This window comes from Leucopleurus acutus, assembly GCF_964270905.1.
Source record: "Leucopleurus acutus genome assembly, chromosome: 11".
Taxonomy (NCBI): Eukaryota; Metazoa; Chordata; class Mammalia; order Artiodactyla; family Delphinidae; genus Leucopleurus; species Leucopleurus acutus.
The window spans coordinates 8,057,774-8,077,101 of NC_139152.1; the positions used below are offsets into that span (position 1 = coordinate 8,057,774).

The following is a 19,328-nucleotide window of genomic DNA, read 5'->3' on the forward strand; positions in this document are numbered from 1 at the left end:
TTGAATGACAGCATTTTTTTTTTTTTTTTTTTTTTTTGCCTCTCACTGTCGTGGCCTCTCCCGTTGCGGAGCACAGGCTCCGGATGCGCAGGCTCAGTGGCCATGGCTCACGGGCCCAGCCGCTCCGCGGCCTGTGAGATCTTCCTGGACCAGGGCACGAACCCGTGTCCCCTGCATCGGCAGGCAGACTCTCAACCACTGCGCCACCAGGGAAGCCCTGAACGACAGCATTTTTCTTAACAGACAAGTGGCCTGTTAGTTAATAGTCTCATACTCCCTATCCACAGTTTCACCTATGCAACCTGGTTTTCTTGGGCAGTGCATGGTTATTGTGAATTGGGATCCTCTGCTGGGCATGCCCGCGACCTTTTCTCTGTGCCAATTTCCCTATGTATTTTGCGTCAGATTCTCATTGTGTTCATATCTCTGTGATCAAGCTTTCTTTGATCACAAAATGATTCTCCTCTTTTCCTCTTTAGATTGAAGGGAAGTACTTCATGTTCCAGGAGATAGTATCAGAGTGGAGTAAATAGCAACATTTTAGTTCTGTAGACTTTTACCCCCTTTCTTCTGAAGGTAGTATATCATATAACACTTTTGTACCTCTAAACGTATCTTTCGTGAAAATAGTTCACCATCCTAGGTCACTCTGTGTCAAAACATGCAGTAAACACTTAGTTAACACCCTAACTACATTTCTCAGTTATGGTACTCTCAAGTCCCCCTGAGGTAAATAAGCAAAAAAAAAAAAAAAAAAAAAAGCAGACCCTAAAGATTGGGAAAGGAATGCTGAAAAGAATTTGTTGGCTGAGGGGACTGAGAAGGGGTTGTGATCTGCAAGAAGGGAAACGTGTTAGGACATACTCTCTAACATCTGGGATATCTGGTGTAATAAATGACTAAGGTTATTTGGAAATGAATCTTCCATATAAAGTATGGTTTATCACAGGATATTGAATACAGTTCGTTGTGCAATACAGTAGGACCTTGCTGTTTGGATATTCTATTATATAGAATGCACCTGCTAATCCCAAACTCCCACTCCATCCCTCCCCCAACCCCCCCCCCCCGAAGTCTGTTCTCTGTCTGTGAGTCTGTTTCTGTTCTGTAGATAAGTTAGTTCATTTGTGTCGTATTTTAGATTCCACATAGGACATCACTTGGTATTTGTCTTTCTCTGTCTGGCTTTATGGATAATCTCTAGGGCCATCCATGTTGCTACAAACAGCATCATGTCATTCTTTTTTATGGCTGAGTAATATTCCATTGTATATACATACCACATCTTTACCCATTCATTTGTGGATGGATATTTAGGTTGTTTCCGACCTATTCATATTCTTACCCTCCTTTGTGGAGGAGTTTTTCAACCTTCCTCACTAGAGGGAAATTACCAGCAACATCTTAAAAAATCTTCTACCCCTTCTCAGCCATACTGCGAAGAAACACCCTAAAGTGTAAATGAAAAAAAGTGTGAAACATTCATTTTACACAATTTGGAAATTTACAAAATGCTCGTAAGTCTATTATCACATTTCATTCACACAGCAACCTTGGGATATACTCTTGTCATAACAAAGGATCAGAGTTAGTTAAGTAACTAGGTTAATTAACAAGTGACAAGGTTTGCACTGGTTTCTAAGCGGCAGAGCTGGCTGTACCACGGTGCCCCGCCTGTATCTTAAAATCTGCCTAAAGCCTGGAGAATACCTGATGTTTAAAAATTGGCCTCACTACATACAGAGGCATTGTCCTTACTCTGTACGGGGACAAGGACCTTATGGGTGTTTACGGCCTTTGTCCCCCAAACCTTTGCCTCCGGAGGGAAGACTACGGTTTGAGGGTACTCGAGGGGGAGGCGGTCCTCAGGGCGGCGCGGGAGGTGGGCGGGGACGGGCGGGAGGCGCGGAGGCGCGGACACGCACTCCGCACACTGCGCCTGGGAGACTCGGTGGGCTCGCGTCAGGGTTCAGAGTGTGGGTGAATGGGGCTGGAAGAGGGACGGTGAGGGCGGGGAGGGTGTACAAAGGCAGGGATTCACCACGCGGTTTCGAGTTGGGAACAAACCTCGCCCCTCCACCCGTTTCCCTTTCTCAGTGAGGACGGTTTGGGGGCGGGTGGGGAAAGCGCGTCCTCGAAGCGCTCTCGCGCTCCCCTTTTCCTCCGCGCGCGCGCGCGCCCCCATCGCCTCTCCTCGACCCCAGAGGCCGCGAGGGTTGCGTGTGGAGACGGGACGCCTGGGGGTCGGGCCCCGACGCAGGTGTCAGATCCGCTCGGCCAGGTTTGGCCGGCTGGCTGGCCCGGCCCTTCGCTCGGCCGGCCCTCGCAGCGCCGCCGCGCCTGGAGGGCGGGGCCGGGGCGCGCACGGGTCCTCGGCGCGCACGGGTCCTCGGCGCGCGGGCGGACGGCGCGCTTCGCCTAGGTCTGGGGGAGCGCGGGGCGGTCTCCGCCGGCGTCGAGCGCGCTGTGTGAGAGCGGGGTCGCGCGCGCGCACGCCAGGCGAGTGAGGGAGTGAGGAGCAGTCGGGTGTGCGTGGGTGTGGGTGTGTGGGGGGTGAGTGTGTGTGTAGGTGTGTGTGTGGGTGTGTGGGGTGAGGGAGAGCCAGACCGACCGCGCGGCTGTGAGAAAGGGGGCGAGTGGGCGAGGGCGCCGGGCCAGGCTGTGGGAGCCGTGGCGGCGGCGGCGGAGAAAGGAGGCGGCTCCCGGCCTCCCGACCCCATCCCCCTCCTCTCCTCGGACTTACTGCCCGCCCGGCCGCCCGCCCGCGCCGCCCTCGGAGGCCCCAGCCGGGCGCCGCCGGCCGAGAGCCAGGGAGGAGTCGCCCCAGCCAGGTGAGCGGGACCCTCGCGTTCCCTCCGCGGGGGTCGTGGCGAGAGGCGGAGGCGCGCCCGACCCCCGCCGCCCGTGGCGGCCGAGTTGGGCAGAACGGGCTCCAGACGAGCGGGGCCGGGCCCGGGAGAGGACGCGGCTGGGGCCCGGGGCTTGGGGAGGCCGGTGGTCGCCTCAGAGCCGGGGACGGCGGGGCGCTCGGCGGACCCTGGGCTGGGATTCTGCGCCGGGAGGGGCTGAGGATGCCGGTGGGTGCGGGAGGCTGGAGGGAGGCGGCGGCCTCGGGCGGGGTGCGGGGTGCGGTGTGGTCTCCCCTCGGCGAGGGGGTGTGGTGACCCTGGGGATGCGCGGCGGAGCCACACACGCGTGGCGCAAACCTGTCTTCGGCAGCGTGCTGATCTCTGCCTCCACTGCTGCCATCAGACAGATTCCTGTGGTGTGTGACCGAGGCGGGAGGGGCTGGTATTGGTCCCGCAGTTATTCTGTTTTAATTCCACGCTTTCCTCCTTACGTGTACATTTTTAGAAGAGTGACAGCCATTCCTCTTTTTCTTTTGAAAGCCCTCTGAATAAGATGGGTGACAGTAATTGCTTGTCTCATTTGATTTTTTTTAACAGCATTTGACCGTGATGCAGATCTTCCCCCCCCCCCCCCCGCAATAAATCCAAAGTAGTTAGGGGATAATTACTTCAGATTTGCCTTACTAATTTTTCCTTATCGCTGGTAGCAGATTTGTCATCCCCTGTATTTTCTCCCATTTGTGTTTACGGATAGAGATGGGGCGTTAATTCTCTTCTGTGAGTGGGATTATTACAGTAACCGTGTTGAATGTAACCTCGATGTAAATTCTTTGCTTGTGCCGTTTTCTTATTAATTACAGGAATTGTTCCCACATCTTTGTGGAGTTGGGTTAAATTTGAGGTCTGTATTGAAACTGCATGGGCAGCCAAATATGGAAGGTTTTCCTTTTGTGGGCTTGATATTTTGATTATATTTATGGATGATTTAATTTTTAACTGTAACCATTAAAATGTAAATGTTATTTATTTTAGATCTCATTTCATAGCATCGGATAGTTCTAAGGTCTTTTTAAAAAGAAAAAAACGATTTCTTAAACAATTGACTGTCCAAATACTTTAACATATTCACTTGAAATAAAACACTCTGAAATTTTAGTCATGGAGAGTCACCGTAACTTCTGGAATGAAAAGCTCTAATGTAGTCGTAATATAGTTAGATTTCTTTTATAATGGTTACTGGATTTAGTTAGTGTGTCAAAGGGGAGGAGGCCTATTTTGTTTTGACGTAATCTTTTGTTTATTCCAATCTATCTTGGTTAGGTATTAGTTTCCTTCCTTCATGTCATAGACTTAGTTGTTAGTTTGGCAACATGGCTGTTGATGTTTTTCTCTTTCTCCGTCTCCCTTGTTTTCTCTCTTGTCTTCTCTTACCCCCGCCAGGTGCTGGAGTCTGCTTGTCAGGCAGGGAGGCAGTCTGTGTGATCCTGAAAACAGAGCCAAGAAGGGGAGCAGCAAATTGAGTCACATTCAGCCCTCTACTCAGTGAAGAGCCACTTTTCTCTTCCTGCCTTTCCCCCTGTAGGGGGTGAGGAGCTGTATATCTAACCTTCAGACTTTTGGCTATGAGCTAAAATTCCACTTATCTTAGTTCTAGTTGGATAGCTTTAATTTTTTTTTCATGTTTCCTATTGAATATGATAACATCTGGGGGTGCAGGGGAGAGTGACAAGAAGAAATTACCCTTTTTTTCTTTTCCCTTCTCATTCAGTCCCCTCTTCCTCACCTGAGGGAAATACCAGCAATATCTTGTAAATTTTCTACCACTTCTTAGCCATACTGTGAAGAAAGTTCTAAAATGAACATTCTTTTTTTCTCTAAACTCCAGCCAAACTTCATGCATTACGTTGTTGGGGCACAGGATGAAACATACCTTTTAAATTACCTCCCAATCCTTTCTTTCCCCAATTTGTATTCACATGGGGTTTGCTACTGGGGTAATTCACTGGACTGATCGATCTCTCAAATCCTCTCCCCTCCCGATGAGCTAAAAGACTGAGCACCATGAATACTGGAATAGATTAGGGGAATGGACAGAGTAGAGTGAGTTGTTCCACACTTTGGGACATAGCTTTTATCATCTTCTTCTGGGGAGCAGGCATAGAGACCTAAACACAGAAAATGGGTGGAGGAAGAACTTCTGTACCCACAAACAGGCCATGAAGAGTGCGAAAACCAAACATAAAGTAAGGAGGGTGAGTTATTGTATGTTGCTTGCTGACAACTCTTTTTTGGGGGTGGATTTGTAGAGAGATTTTATGGCTGATTAGCTTACAAAGAATATTCTCTGCAAGTGGGATTAAGTCATAAGCATTTGAGAAAAGAGCCTTTAGAATTGTTATAGTTACGCTATTGAGGGGTGGGTAGGTAGTGATAAGAACAATGAAGAAAGTAGTATTTTTAGATGTTAGCTGTACTGGCATGTGCAGTTGTTTCAAGAGAGGTTGAATCGGGGAGATTAGGTACAGGTGTTGGGTAAATTGTCCTGCATTACTTGGGAATTTTCCTGCTTGTCATATTAAGTGTTGTGAAGAAATAATATAGTACCTCCAAAAATATCTGTACATAATATATTTTAGATTTATGTGCCATATGTATCTGTGTAAATGTTAGGTTTGCAGAAAAGGACTGATTTTCTGGCTTCATGGTAACTGATGCCATGGTGTCATTTTCAGTGTTTTCTTTTCCAATGTTTTTTCCCTTTCAAAATTGGCTTGGAGGACAAAAGTCACAGAGCTAGCCAGATCTACTCCCTTAGAGCCTGGTCTGCACGGAACCCATCTGCTTATATATCTTTTTCCCTCTCCTTACTGCCCCAACCCCAGGCCCCACTTTAATTGTTAACAAAGGTTGTATAGTGATGATAGAAAGTAGCAATAGCTTTGGGTTGGTTGTTTTTTATGCGAAACTGAAAAAATAAAATTTTAAACAGCTACGTTTAGATACTATGTTGTACAATTTGCCTGATGTTTAATTTTGAAAATAGCTCTGGTTTTTTGATACTCCTTTGTCATTCAGCATAACAAAGTCCTTTAAAGTAACTCCTAACCCTTAACCATGTCCTTTTGAGGTTCTGTGCTGCCCATTGGGGATAATAGTATAGAACACAACAGATGGGGATTCTGCCCTCATAGAGTTTACTGTCTAATTTCATTGGTCCTCTTGTTTCAAGAGAGGTTGAATGGAGGGCGGGGGTGGGGGGCAGATTAGGTACAGATGTTGGGTAAATTGTCTTTCATTACTTGGAAACTTTACTGTTTGGTCCTTTCCCCTGTCAATCACTTCTCCCAGCAATGTCTGGAGGAGTCTACTGGATTGTGAATTGATGAATTAGCAGAACAAATTTGTGTAAATGTTTATATGCCAAGTTTATTATTATTATTTTTTACTACCTTTCTTTCAAAAGTGGCAGCACACCACCAAGTTGTGATAAAAAAAAAATAATCCAAACCTACCTCTTAAATGTTTTTGCTCTATTCAGTTCTTTTAACAGTCCCCTTTTTGTTTCCCTCTCTCCATCTCTCTCTCTTTTAACCACTTCTGATACTAGCTCTTAGCTTCATTTTCTTAGAAATATAGAAATAAAGTCTCCAAGGTAGAGCATGGATTTGCTATAAAAGATCAGACTGGTTCTGTCTTACTGCTCTGCTGTCCTGTATTTGGCAGTATTTCAGACTTTGATGCTTTATCAGAAAACTACATCTTGAAAATTCATGCAGGTTTGCCCAAATACAACAAACTTGGAATTCTTCCCTGATGCTTTGGAGTTCTCAGTTGTTAGCTTATTCCTTTGACATGTGATGTAGTTAGCCATATCTGCAAAGCCTTCTTGAATGTGTTAACAGCTTCCCAGCCCTTTTTACAGCATAGTGTCCAGAAAGAAAATTTCGAAGGAAGGCCTGACATTTAACATGTTAAGTGTGATGAACTTTGAGCTGTACTGTGCATTGCATCTCAGGAACATTTTTTAAATTTTGTGGCACATTCCAGAGATACTTTGATGTAACATTTCTCTGTTAAGTGAAATCATTAGAAATGTTATTTGGATTCCAGAGAAAACTTAGGTTTTGTTTATACCACAGACTATTTTAGGAATTTTAGTAACAAAGCTACAGGTTATTTAAAGGTAACATATTTTTTGGACCCTTTAGTTGGGAATGTGTAAACATTTGCATTGTTAATTTGCTCATGACAGTTTTTTTCCTTTTCCAGTTTTCTTTTTATTGTAAAATACACACAGTATTTCCGTCTTAACAGATGAGTGGTATTAAGTACATTCATATTGTGCAGCCATCACCATAGCCATCTCCAGACTCTTTCGTCCTGCATAACCGAAACCCTATACCCATAAAACAGTAACTCCCTAACCTTTAAATGCCCCAGCCATTAAGGACCATCATTCTACTTTCTGAGAATTTGAGTACTTTAGATTGTGGGGCATAATGTCGTCAAGGTTCATTCATGTTGTAAGCATGTATCAGAATCTAATGCCTTTTTAAGGCATTAGATTCTGATACATGCATTTTGCTTATTATTCATCTGTCAAATGTACACGTGGGTTGCGTCCACCTTTTAGTTATTGTGAATAATGCTGCTCTGAACATACGTGTACAGATACCTCTTTGTGACTTAGCTTTCAGTTCTTTTGGGTATATACCTAAAAGTGGAATTGCTGGATTGTATGATGATTCCATTTTTAATTTTTTGAGGAACTTCCATAGTGTTTTCGGCAGCTGCTGCACCATTTAACATTCCCACCGGCAGTTGGCAGGGCTTCCAGTTTCTCCACGTCTTCCCCAACACTTGTTATTTTCTGTTTTTTTGGGGTTTTTTTTTTTTTTTTTTGTAACCATCCTGTGAGGTAGTTTTGTGTTTCAGTGCTTAGTGATGTTGAGCATTTTTTCTTATTCATGACATTTTATCATCAGATCATTTTTAGTTCTATCGGGGCTGGGGGTTTGTCTCTTTTGTTAACCATGGTATCTTTAGGGAGAGTGCGTAGTAGGCACTCAGATATTAATTGAATGTATTATGCAGTTGAATGCTTAGTTTTGTGTACTTAGTAGTTTATCTTTTTTGGCTATAATAAAGAATCCCCAAATATCATTGAGTTGGAAGTTTATTTCTTCCTCATGAAAAAGAGATAGTAAGCAGTTTAAGGCCACAGCACTGTGCAGTTGTCAGGGATTCAAGTTCTTCTAACACTTAGCTGCACTTTTCCTAGGGTCGACTCTTGTCCTCTGTCCAGGTGGTTGTTGGAGGTGTAGCCATGACACCCACATTCCAGGTAGCAGAATGGAGGAGGGGCCGAGGAAGAGTACATCTCTTTAGCATGCTTCCTGGAAGTTGGAGTGCAGTACTTTGGCTGAGCACTCTGTGACCATATCTAGTTTCAGGAAGGCCTACGGAATACACATGCAGTCTCTTAGTCATATGGCATTGTGCTCAGGTAAATATCAGATCTGTTATTACAGAGGAGTAAGTGGAAAGTGGATATTGGTAGGCAGGTGGCAGTCTCTGCCATAGAGTGTGTGGAATTTGAAGGGACTCTGGGCTCTTCTACCACTTTCTAATTTAGACAAATGACCTCTCTGCTAGTGCAGCCTCACCTGCCCAGTGAGGACAATAATGTGTCACAGGGATGATTGTGAGGATTAAGTGAGAAGATACAGGTAAACTGCCTAACACAGTAATTGGTACATATAATTACTCAAAAGGGATTTTATCCAAATTCCCTTCGATATCTTTAGATATAGTAGAAAAAGAGTACAAGGGACCATACTGAGTATGTATAGGAAAATGGTTATCCTCATTTTTCATGCAAAATCTTATATGTCGTTTTTTTAAGAAAAGGTATTATGATAGAGCTGTAAGGAGAGTATGAGTGAATGTGTCTTGTAAAGTTTGGAAAATCAGATATTTGCTCTGTTTTTGAGGTATACTCTTTCAAGAATAAGTAGGGGACTGTCATCCATTTCTGTCACTGTAAAGTCAACTTTGATTAATACCTAACCTGCTCCTGCTTTCACAGCCTTACAGTCTAACTTCAAGTTAATATGCTAAGGAAAATGGCACCCAGACAGTGATATTTTTAAAGTGGCGTCTTAGCTAAAGGATGAGCCTGTGGAGGAACTACCGAAGTTTCAAAGGGACATTGTTTTAGTGGATGATGGGGTAACAGGTTTAACACTATTAATCGGTTGTCTCTGAGACTTCTGAGATTTTCATTTTATCATTCATTTTCTGTACCCCTTTAATAAGTACACCCCCCCCATACACACACAATGGGGTGTTCCTACCTTTCTCTCATCTTCTTAATGCTTTTGTCCCTCTGCCTCTTACTCCCATTCATTCTCATTTCCTACAGTAATTCAGATCCACCTCCGAAAGAGACACTGGATAAGACAAGGAGAGGAAAGAGGGTAAAATTTCATATGTATCCCAGATTGTGTTTTGTTGTGTTTTGGATTTTTTGGGGAGGCGGGGAAGCATTAGAACTTATTGAGATTGAGAGAAAAGCCTTGATAAACAGATCCTTGGTTTAAAACCTTAAGCATAACAAAGTAGGTGTTAAAAGGTACAATTAAAGTCAACATAGGCAGGTAGTATGATTTGGAGGGAGACTGTTGGGATTTAGAAAATCTCTGGAAATATAAGCTATGCTACTGAGTATTACTTAGTTAAAAAAATTTTTTTAGGTGCATTTCTTAACTCTCTTAACCTTCATTTCTTGATCTGTAAAATGGTTACTGTTAATACCGAGGTTTAATTTGAAATAGTGTTCATTCAACTTTTAGTTTTAAAATAGCCAAGTATTTGGAGTTTGATAAGGCATGTCATTCAACATCTTTAAACATTATGCTTCTGCTGTGGCATCTATTTATTATATGTGTGTGTGTATATTTATATATATATATATTTATCATATGTATGTATATTATCTCACACACACACACACACACACAGAGTTGACCCTTGAACAGTGTGGGTTGGAACTGTGCAAGTCCACTGATTTGTGGAATCTTTTTCAATAAATATGTACTGCAGTACTTTACTTGCTTAACTGAGGCAATAGTGGGTGGCATTTAGTTAAGGATGCCCGTTTAGGCATATTGAAACAAGATCTGAAATTCAGTTGAACTCCTGGTTGGAAAAATATATTTAGTAGGTCAATGATAGTAGTTGAAACTGGACTGAGAATGACTTTTCTAGAGAAAGGAAAGAAGGGTTTAAGAATGAAGCCCTGGGGATTATGTACAGGGGGAAAGCCGTCAGGAGAAAACAGTTACAGGAAATAATAGTGAAAGAGTGCCCGTTCACACATTTGTTATTTTTCTGTGCAAACCTAATCCTCATCCAGGACAGAACGATGTCATTGAAAGTACAGCTGTAGTTATTGCCAAATTGAGTAAATTCTAGTTTTTATATTTAAGTATGTATATATTCTCTCCTCCAACATATTTTCTTTTTCAGTCTTTTGATTCTAAGTTCATTTGGTATATCTTATCTGGAATAAAGAATTTTTCTAGCTGTAAGAGATGCCCTTAATATCGTCAGATGGTAGATTGTGATTTTGCTTTTTCTTTACCAGAATAATTACCACTGGGAAGGGGGCCTTACAAGAAATCACCTTGTTTATGATTCTCATTTAATTAGCCTTGCCTGGAGTATTTGAGGATGACAGTCATAAAAATTGGTGTGCTTATCCAGAAGTTTTCACGGGAAAACTATCTCTAATATAAAATTAAATTTTATAGATTTCTCTTTATTTCAAAAAGGCTAGTTTAGCATTTATTTATTATCTGATGTTTATATATTATTTGGTACTTCTGGAGAAATAAAAAAATAGAGAATTAGTAGATCTGATTTTTTTTTTTATATTCTAAGAGGAAAAATCAACTCCTATGTATATGTGGACGTTTGCAAATGCCCTATTGATCTTACACTGTTGGAGAATAAACTCTTTCCCTACAGATATGTTATTGGGTAGCCAAACCTACTACTTTAAATGTCAGGGGAAAAAAGGGGAACCATTTTACTTTACAGGGGACTCTTTCCTGTCATTGATTGATTGATTGCTATGTGGCTTGCGGGATCTTAGTTCCCCGACCAGGGGTCAAACGCATGCCTCCTGCAGTGGAAGCACAGAGTCCCAACCACTGGACCACCAGGGTAGTCCCTCCTGTCTTTTATATATTTATTTATTTATTTTGCGGTACGCGGGCCTCTCACTGTTGTGGCCTCTCCCGTTGCGGAGCACAGGCTCCGGACGCGCAGGCTCAGCGGCCATGGCTCACGGGCCCAGCCGCTCCGCGGCATGTGGGATCTTCCCGGACCGGGGCACGAACCCGTGTCCCCTGCATCGGCAGGTGGACTCTCAACCACTGTGCCACCTTGGAAGCCCCCTCCTGTCTTTTAAAACAGTGGATATGATATGAACGTCAGTACTGACCTTTTATTGGCATACTTTGTGCTCCTAGGCTGTGTAGGTTTACTGTTAATGCTTTTGACTTTTTATCAGCTTTTTTGTTTTGTCTTTTTCCTTGATATTAACAGATGGGAAAAAAAAAAGAGAAAAGTAGATGTTTTAAAATCATAGTCAGGGAGGAGATACCAACCTATTGGTCTCTGCCTGGCCTATAGGAATGCATTGGTGGCCTTTCAGGCCAGGAGGGCTGTTGGAGATGCAGAGCCTCTGCTTTGTGGCTGGCATCTTTACCTGTTTCCTGGGTATTGTTAAATGTGAATCCCAACGGAACAGTCTGAAAAAGGCGAACAGCCGCTACAGCAGTATCCCTGGGCACCAAGGATGGTCAGCCGCTCATCCTCCTGTGGAAACTGGGGGGGACCACCGGGCAGAGAAGAGGTTGTGCCCTTTCACTCCCTGGCAATAAACTGGTCTCTGGAGATGACTAAAATTATAGTAGATAAAAAATCTAGACAGGTGTTACTTGAAGATACCAACAGCAGTCAGCTGAGGGTTGTTAAGCACACTTTGTCTTTTAGAAACTGGTGATGTCATTTACTTGTACAGGAAGACTGAGTTGGAATACAGTGTCGCATACCTCTACAAATTTTTACAGGAAAACCAGGGCATAACGCAAAAATCTTTTGAAGGTGATAAAGAAAATGTATTCTATGTGATCAAACTGAAGATACCTCAGTTCAGGACAAGGTGACAGCTCCCATGGTACCACTTCTTCTGTAGGGCGAGACCATTCCTCCAGTTCCAGATTAGGGGCTGTGGGCATCCCCCCTGAAAGAATGTGGTCCAGTTGCGGCCAGTGATGCTCTCTACCTTTGCTTCATGTCTTCCAGACAGAGAGGGGAATCATTTTCTTTCTTAGAACCCTAGGTTCATGAGGATTTCGAGCCCTTTCATTAAAAAGAAAATGAAAGGCGATGGGGAGCCTGATATGAGCCTGTCGTTAGTTGTTGGTTGCACACCAGTGTAGAAACACCCAAACTTTACATGAGGATATCAGGGCTGTGGCCATGAAGCCAGACAAGATGGATACGCCCATTGGCATCATCTCTTAGGAGTTGCTGCATGACTGTGAGATTGCAGCCCTGGAGTGTTTTTATTGTCTGGTTATAGAATCACTGAAAACACCATGTTGTGTTACGGTTGTGGCCTGGGCATTTTCCTGAAAGCTGACATGCCATAACTGCTTCCCAGTTGCCAGTGGCTATAACATCCCATCCTGATTTCTACTGGGTCCACAACTGCCCTAGTAATGCAGTGCAATTTCATGCAATGAAGGCAATCATAGAACAGACAGTGGTCAAGAACTAAGTGTCAGGGGAGGCACAGACGTGGCTTCGGAGTATTGGAGGTCAATGACAGGTTGCTTCAAAACCTACCCAATTGTAAACATTTTAAGGGCATTTTTATAGTTCCCCTCTCAAGGGAAACTGGACATCTCTACATTAGATGCTCTGGTGTGACTTGTGGAGCTTTTCCTTCTGAGTGAGACCCTTTCCATTCGCCTGGAAGGCCACATCCCATGTTCCTCATGTGTAAATTGAGCTCCAGTCCCCTGATGCCTTTGAGACTGTGGGTCCCCAGGCAGGTGGGTGAGTGTGGTAGGCAGGACAGGTCAAGGTCTTGAGGGAGGGGGTGGTGTGTGTGTGCGTGTGTATGTGTGTGGTAGTGCCTCTGTCCCATGATGTTCTGCTCTTACTGTGTGCATCTGTGGAGCAGGCCCTTCTGGCTGAGACTGTGGAAAGCACGTGAATGGTGCATAAGGGACCAGTTCCGGCTGCTGTCATGCTGGAAGCCGTCCATCTGTATGGCCATTGCTTTCTCTATTCCTTGCCCTTGTCCTGTCCTTCTGTGTTAGGTTTGCCATGTCGTCTGGGATAATACTAGAAATCACCTATTAGGCTTGTTAGTAAAACTTGTAACTTTTTTCTTCTTCTCATGAAAATGACTTTCAGTTGTCTTGCTCATGATATAAACTCTGAGAAGCAGGACTCTTGGTGGCATTCTAGTAAACAAGCTGTATTTGTTTAAGAAAAATTCTGTTTAAAAATAGAATAAAAACAATGAGTAAGAGCATGCTGTCTCCTGACTGAAAAACAAATTTTAGTGAATGAACTTTGGCATTTATTTAAATAACTTTGGCAGTTATTCAAATTTTTCCCCCACATTCTCAAATTACTTATTTTGACTAAAGTTGCTATGTGAATGACATCATTGTTGATGCTCATCTAGTAATATGTGCTACCATCTGATTTTTAAGCATACCTATAAATATGTTTATAAGAAACTATACATATATGAAATAAAGGAAGATAATTGAACAATAGCTATAGATACATGAATATACATAATTTGTTCGAGTTTGTAGTGACGGAAAAGACAGGGTATAGTTCCTGTTTTTCATAGCTAGTATATAATCATGGTGTGATTTGTGTGAAAGCAAAAAATTGAGTAGTTTCTCGATTTACTTTGTATGTATATCTTCTCTTCCAGCTAGAAGGAGTCTGTATTCAGGAGGAAGTAATCCCAGAAAAGGAAGAACAGGCAGAGCAAGATGTGTAGCTCTGTGGCCGCCAAGTTGTGGTTTTTGACAGATCGTCGAATCAGGGAAGACTATCCCCAAAAAGAGATCTTACGAGCATTAAAGGCCAAATGTTGTGAGGAGGAACTGGACTTTAGGGCTGTGGTGATGGATGAGGTGGTGCTAACAGTCGAGCAAGGAAACCTGGGTAAGTCTACAATTAAGTAACTTCTTTGCATTTTTACTTAGAATTTGGTGACTCTGCGTATTTTAGGAATAATTAGGACAAAGGATTTGTTAATAGCCTTATTATTACTAAGTATCATCTAGTCTAAAAATCTAGTATATTTTATGGAAGAAATGGCAACACCGGTATTTGTTAAATCCCTTATTGTATTATTTAGGAAATAGTTGGGAGGGAAATTAAAGATAACCTACTAGTTTTCTTCCATTATTGTTTTCTATTCTTAAAATGCCTTGTTTATAAGGTGCCTCTATGGGGGAATTTGTACCCCATCAGGGTCCTTTTAGTAAATTGATCAAAATCCATATGTAATTCTCATTTTCTTTTTTCTTTATAAGATGCTTTATATGTGTGGTGTTAAATACAGCTTTTCTTTCTGGATAAAAGTGTCCAAATGATTTGACTTAATTGGTGATAAGTATTTTTAATATTTTCAGTAGTTCATATTGTTTTCAGATTACTAGGGGAAGATATTTTGGAAATGTGTAGAAATTCTTTAGGACTGACTTGCAGGAATCTTTAAGCTCTGTAAAAGGATTTGTTACAGTTAAATTGGTCCTTTCTATTAGGGAGAGGTGGTTATTGTGAGAATTAATAATGCAGAGTACAGATCTGCTTTTAAGGTAATTTCACTCATGGGCTTATTTCAGCTTTTCTGTCTCTGTCTCTTTTGACCTAATGCATCCTTAAGAGCCATTTATGCCACAAAATTCTGTTGCTTTTTTCCCCCCAAGCCACAGCTATTCTGACTTCTACTTCTTACTGTCCTGGGTCAGGATCTTAGGGCCCCAAATTTTAATGCTGCAGCAGCCCTCTAAGTCTTTTTCAAAAGTCTTTCCTTTCTAGCCCTTTCTCATTCATTAAACACTACTTTTATCATCTTAACATGATAAAACCTTCAGAAACTCTTTACTTCCCTATAACATTAAATCTAATCTTATTTTAAAGACTTTTCATTGATGCATGTCCCATAAATCCAGGAGTTTCTAGGTTTTTTTTTATATTTCACATATTTTGAATTATTTAAATCTCATACCATCTTGTAAGGAAGGTAATATTATCATTTTACAGGTGAGGAAACAGACTCTTGAAGAATTAAGTGGATAAATTAGAATAAAATTCCTCTTCTCACATATTGTTAACTCTGCTGTAAATGTTGCAGATAGACCATTTGTCCAACCTTGTCTCTTATTAGTCTGTATTGTTTGCCTTGGGTCAGTAGGTTCACTATGAAAGCTCAATGTCATTTATGCTCATTGCTGTTTCTTTGTCTTTGCTCATATATTTCAGTACACCTTAATATTTCTGGACCACAGTTAACTGTGGTAACTGTGGATAAGGGGACTGCTGCATTCTCCTATAATATTTTTTATTTCTGTAGAATCGGTAGTAATGTTCCCCCTTTGATTTCTGAGTTTAGTAACTTGAGTCTTCCCTCTTTTTCTTAGTCCATCTAGATAAAGTTTTGCCGATTTTATTGATGTCTTCTGTATTAGTGTCTTCTTTTGTGTTTGGTTGACATTTTTGTAGAAATCTTTACATTCCTTTTATTTCCTTTTGTGTATATTTCATTTGCTTTTTGCGTTTACCATGGGGATTACATTTAACATCCTTATGTTATACTACTCTAATTTGAATTTATACCAGCCAAACTTCAGTAACATGCAAACACTCTGCTCCTTTACCACTCTGTCTCCACCCCTTTCATTTGTTGATGTCACAAAATTACACCTTTATTCATTTTGTGGCCAAAAATATAAAATGATAATCCTTTTAAATGCACCAGTCTCTTAAGGTGTATAGAAAACAAGAGTTGGAGTTACAAACGAAAGTTATAGCAATACTAGCTTTTATACTAATGATTGTTCATTTTTTCTTGAATTATATTGATCTCTAAATTCTGAAGTACAGTTACAAACTATTGTTACAGTAATGTTAGCTTTTCTAATTGCCCATTTATTTACCTTTATTGAGATATTTATTTTTCCATACGAATTTGAGTTACTGGTAGATGTCCTTTCATTTCACCTTACAGGTTCACGAACTCCCTCAACTTTTGCTTTTCTGTGAATGTCTTAAATTCTCCCTCTTTTTTTTTTTAACCTCTTTATTGGAGTATAATTGCTTTACAATGGTGTGTTAGTTTCTGCTTTATAACAAAGTGGATCAGTTATACACATGCGTATGTTCCCATATCTCTTCCCTCTTGCGTCTCCCTCCCTCCCACCCTCCTATCCCACCCCTCTAGGTGGTCACAAAGCACCGAGTTGATCTCCCTGTGCTATGCGGCTGCTTCCCACTAGCTATCTATTTTACGTTTGGTAGTGTATATATGTCCATGCCACTCTCTCACTTTGTCACAGCTTACCCTTCCCCTTCCCCATATCCTCAAGTCCATTCTCTAGGAGGTCTGTGTCTTTATTCCCGTCTTGCCCCTAGGTTCTTCATGACCTTTTTTTTTCTTAGATTCCATATATACGTGTTAGCATACGTTATTTGTTTTTCTCTTTCTGACTTACTTCACTCTGTATGACAGACTCTTGGTCCCTCCACCTCACTACAAATAACTCAATTTCGTTTCTTTTTATGGCTGAGTAATATTCCATTGTATATATGTGCCACATCTTCTTTATCCATTCATCTGTTGATGGACACTTAGGTTGCTTCCATGTCCTGGCTATTGTAAATAGAGCTGCAATGAACATTTTGGTACATGTCTCTCTTTTTTTTTGGGGGGGTACACGGGCCTCTCACTGTTGTGGCCTCTCCCGTTGCAGAACACAGGCTCTGGGCACGCAAGCCTAGCGGCCATGGCTCACGGGCCTAGCCGCTCCGCGGCATGTGGGACCTTCCCAGACTGGGGCATGAACCCGTGTCCCCTGCATCGGCAGGCGGACTCTCAACCACTGCGCCACCAGGGAAGCCCCATGTCTCTTTTTGAATTATGGTTTTCTCAGGGTATATGGCCAGTAGTGGGATTGCTGGGTCATATGGTAGTTCTATTTTTAGTTTTTTTAAGGAACCTCCATACTGTCCTCCATAGTGGCTGTACCAATTCACATTCCCACCAGCAGTGCAAGAGGGTTCCCTTTTCTCCACACCCTCTCCAGCATTTATTGTTTGTAGGTTTTTTGATGATGGCCATTCTGACTGGTGTGAGATGATATCTCATTGTAGTTTTAATTTGCATTTCTGTAATGATTAATGATGTTGAGCATTCTTTCATGTGTTTGTTGGCAATCTGTATATCTTCTTTGGAGAAATGTCTATTTAGGTCTTCTGCCCACTTTTGGATTGGGTTGTTTGTTTTTCTGATATTGAGCTGCATGAGCTGCTTGTAAATTTTGGAGATTAATCCTTTGTCAGTTGCTTCATTTGCAAATATTTTCTCCCATTCTGAGGGTTGTCTTTTCGTCTTGTTTATGGTTTCCTTTGCTGTGCAAAAGCTTTGAAGTTTCATTAGGTCCCATTTGTTTATTTTTGTTTTTATTTCCATTTCTCTAGGAGGTGGGTCAAAAAGGATCTTGCTGTGAGTTATGTCATAGAGTGTTCTGCCTATGTTTCCCTCTAAGTATTTGATGGTGTCTGGCCTTACATTTAGGTCTTTAATCTATTTTGAGTTTATTTTTGTGTATGGTGTTAGGGAGTGTTCTAATTTCATACTTTTACATGTACCTGTCCAGTTTTCCCAGCACCACTTACTGAAGGGGCTGTCTTTTCTGCACTGTGTATTCTTGCCTCCTTTATCAAAGATAAGGCGACCATATGTGCGTGGGTTTATCTGTGGGCTTTCTATCCTGTTCCATTGATCTGTATGTCTGGTTTTGTGCCAGTACCATACTGTCTTGATTACTGTAGCTTTGTAGTATAGTCTGAAGTCAGGAAGCCTGATTCCTCCAGGTCCATTTTTCTTTCTCAAGGTTGCTTTGGCTATTCGGGGTCTTTTGTGTTTCCATACAATTTGTGAAATTTTTTGTTCTAGTTCTGTGAAAAATGCCAGTGGTAGTTTCTACCTCTTTTTTGAATTAGAGTTTTGCTGGATGTAGGAGTTTTGGTTGGCAGTTTTTCTTTTAGCACTGTGAATGTATTAGACCCCTGTCTTCTGGCCTCCAAAGTTTCTGATGAGAAATCTGCTGATAATTTTATTGAGGATCCATAGAATGTGATGATTTGCTTCTGTCTTGCTTTTTTCAAAATTCTCTCTTTGTCCTGGGTTTTGAAAGTTTAAGTATAGTGTATCAACATGTGTCTGTTTGAGTTCATAAGGTGGAGACTGTTGAGCTTCTTACATGTTTATATTCATGTCTTTCGTCAAATTTGGGAGGTGTTCAGTCACTATTTCATCAAATATTATCTCTACACAACACCCCCCCCACCCACCCACCTTCCCGCCCCAACCTTCCTGGGACTCCCACAATGTGTAAGTTCACTGATTCTTCTGTCTGCTCATATCTGCTTTGAATCTCTCTAAGTGAATTCTCATTTCTGTTATTGTACCTTTCAGCTCCAGAATTACTTATTGGTTTCTTTTTTATGTTTTCTGTCTAGTGGTATTAACATTTTGTTCACACATTGTTTCTTTGACTTTCTTCACATCTTTCTTTAGTTCTTTGAGCATCTTTAAGGTAGTTTCTTTTAATGTCTTTGTCTAATCTCTCTGCCATTAATTAGGACTTCAGGAATGGTATCTGTTGATTTATTTCATTCCTTTTAGTGGCCATTACTTTCTTGGTTTTTCTCTATGCCTTGTGAGTTTTTGTTGAATTCTGTACATTTGAATCTAATGTGGAAACTCTGGAAATCAGTCTCCCCCTTCCCCAGGGTTTGCTGTTTTTTGTTTACTGTTTTTGTTGTTTTGATTGTCATAGACTGTCTCTGTACCTCAGATCAGCCTAATGTGCAATCTTAATGTCTTCTAAGGTCTTTTCTGAACCTTTGCCTAGGCACTTGCAGTCACTTTTTAATTTTCCCCATATTTGCAGTTGAATGTCCTAGTGTTTAGTGTATGGCTTCTGAGGGGAAAAATTACAAGGGACAAAGGGGCAAAGAGGATATTTGAAGAAATAAATAAGTCCCCTGGAAGTGACTTCAGCTGGAAGGGGAGGGGCTTGTAAAAGTGGGAGGAGTGGTACAACAAAAATGGCTACTGGCCTCTTTGTCTGCACCTCTGAT

The 19,328-nt window shown here is 41.8% G+C and overlaps 1 protein-coding gene across 1 annotated transcript in view; it reads left to right on the top strand.

Moving 5' to 3' along the window:
• The first annotated feature begins 2,735 nt into the window (after positions 1-2,735).
• The window catches only part of RIMKLB (ribosomal modification protein rimK like family member B), a 35,339-nt gene continuing 18,746 nt past the window's right edge, over positions 2,736-19,328 (top strand). Inside the window, exons 1-2 of the mRNA XM_082850278.1 lie at positions 2,736-2,831; positions 13,885-14,120. Coding sequence (XP_082706404.1) covers positions 13,946-14,120 — 175 coding nt within the window. The 5' untranslated portion in view covers positions 2,736-2,831; positions 13,885-13,945. The remainder of the gene's footprint in view (positions 2,832-13,884; positions 14,121-19,328) is intronic.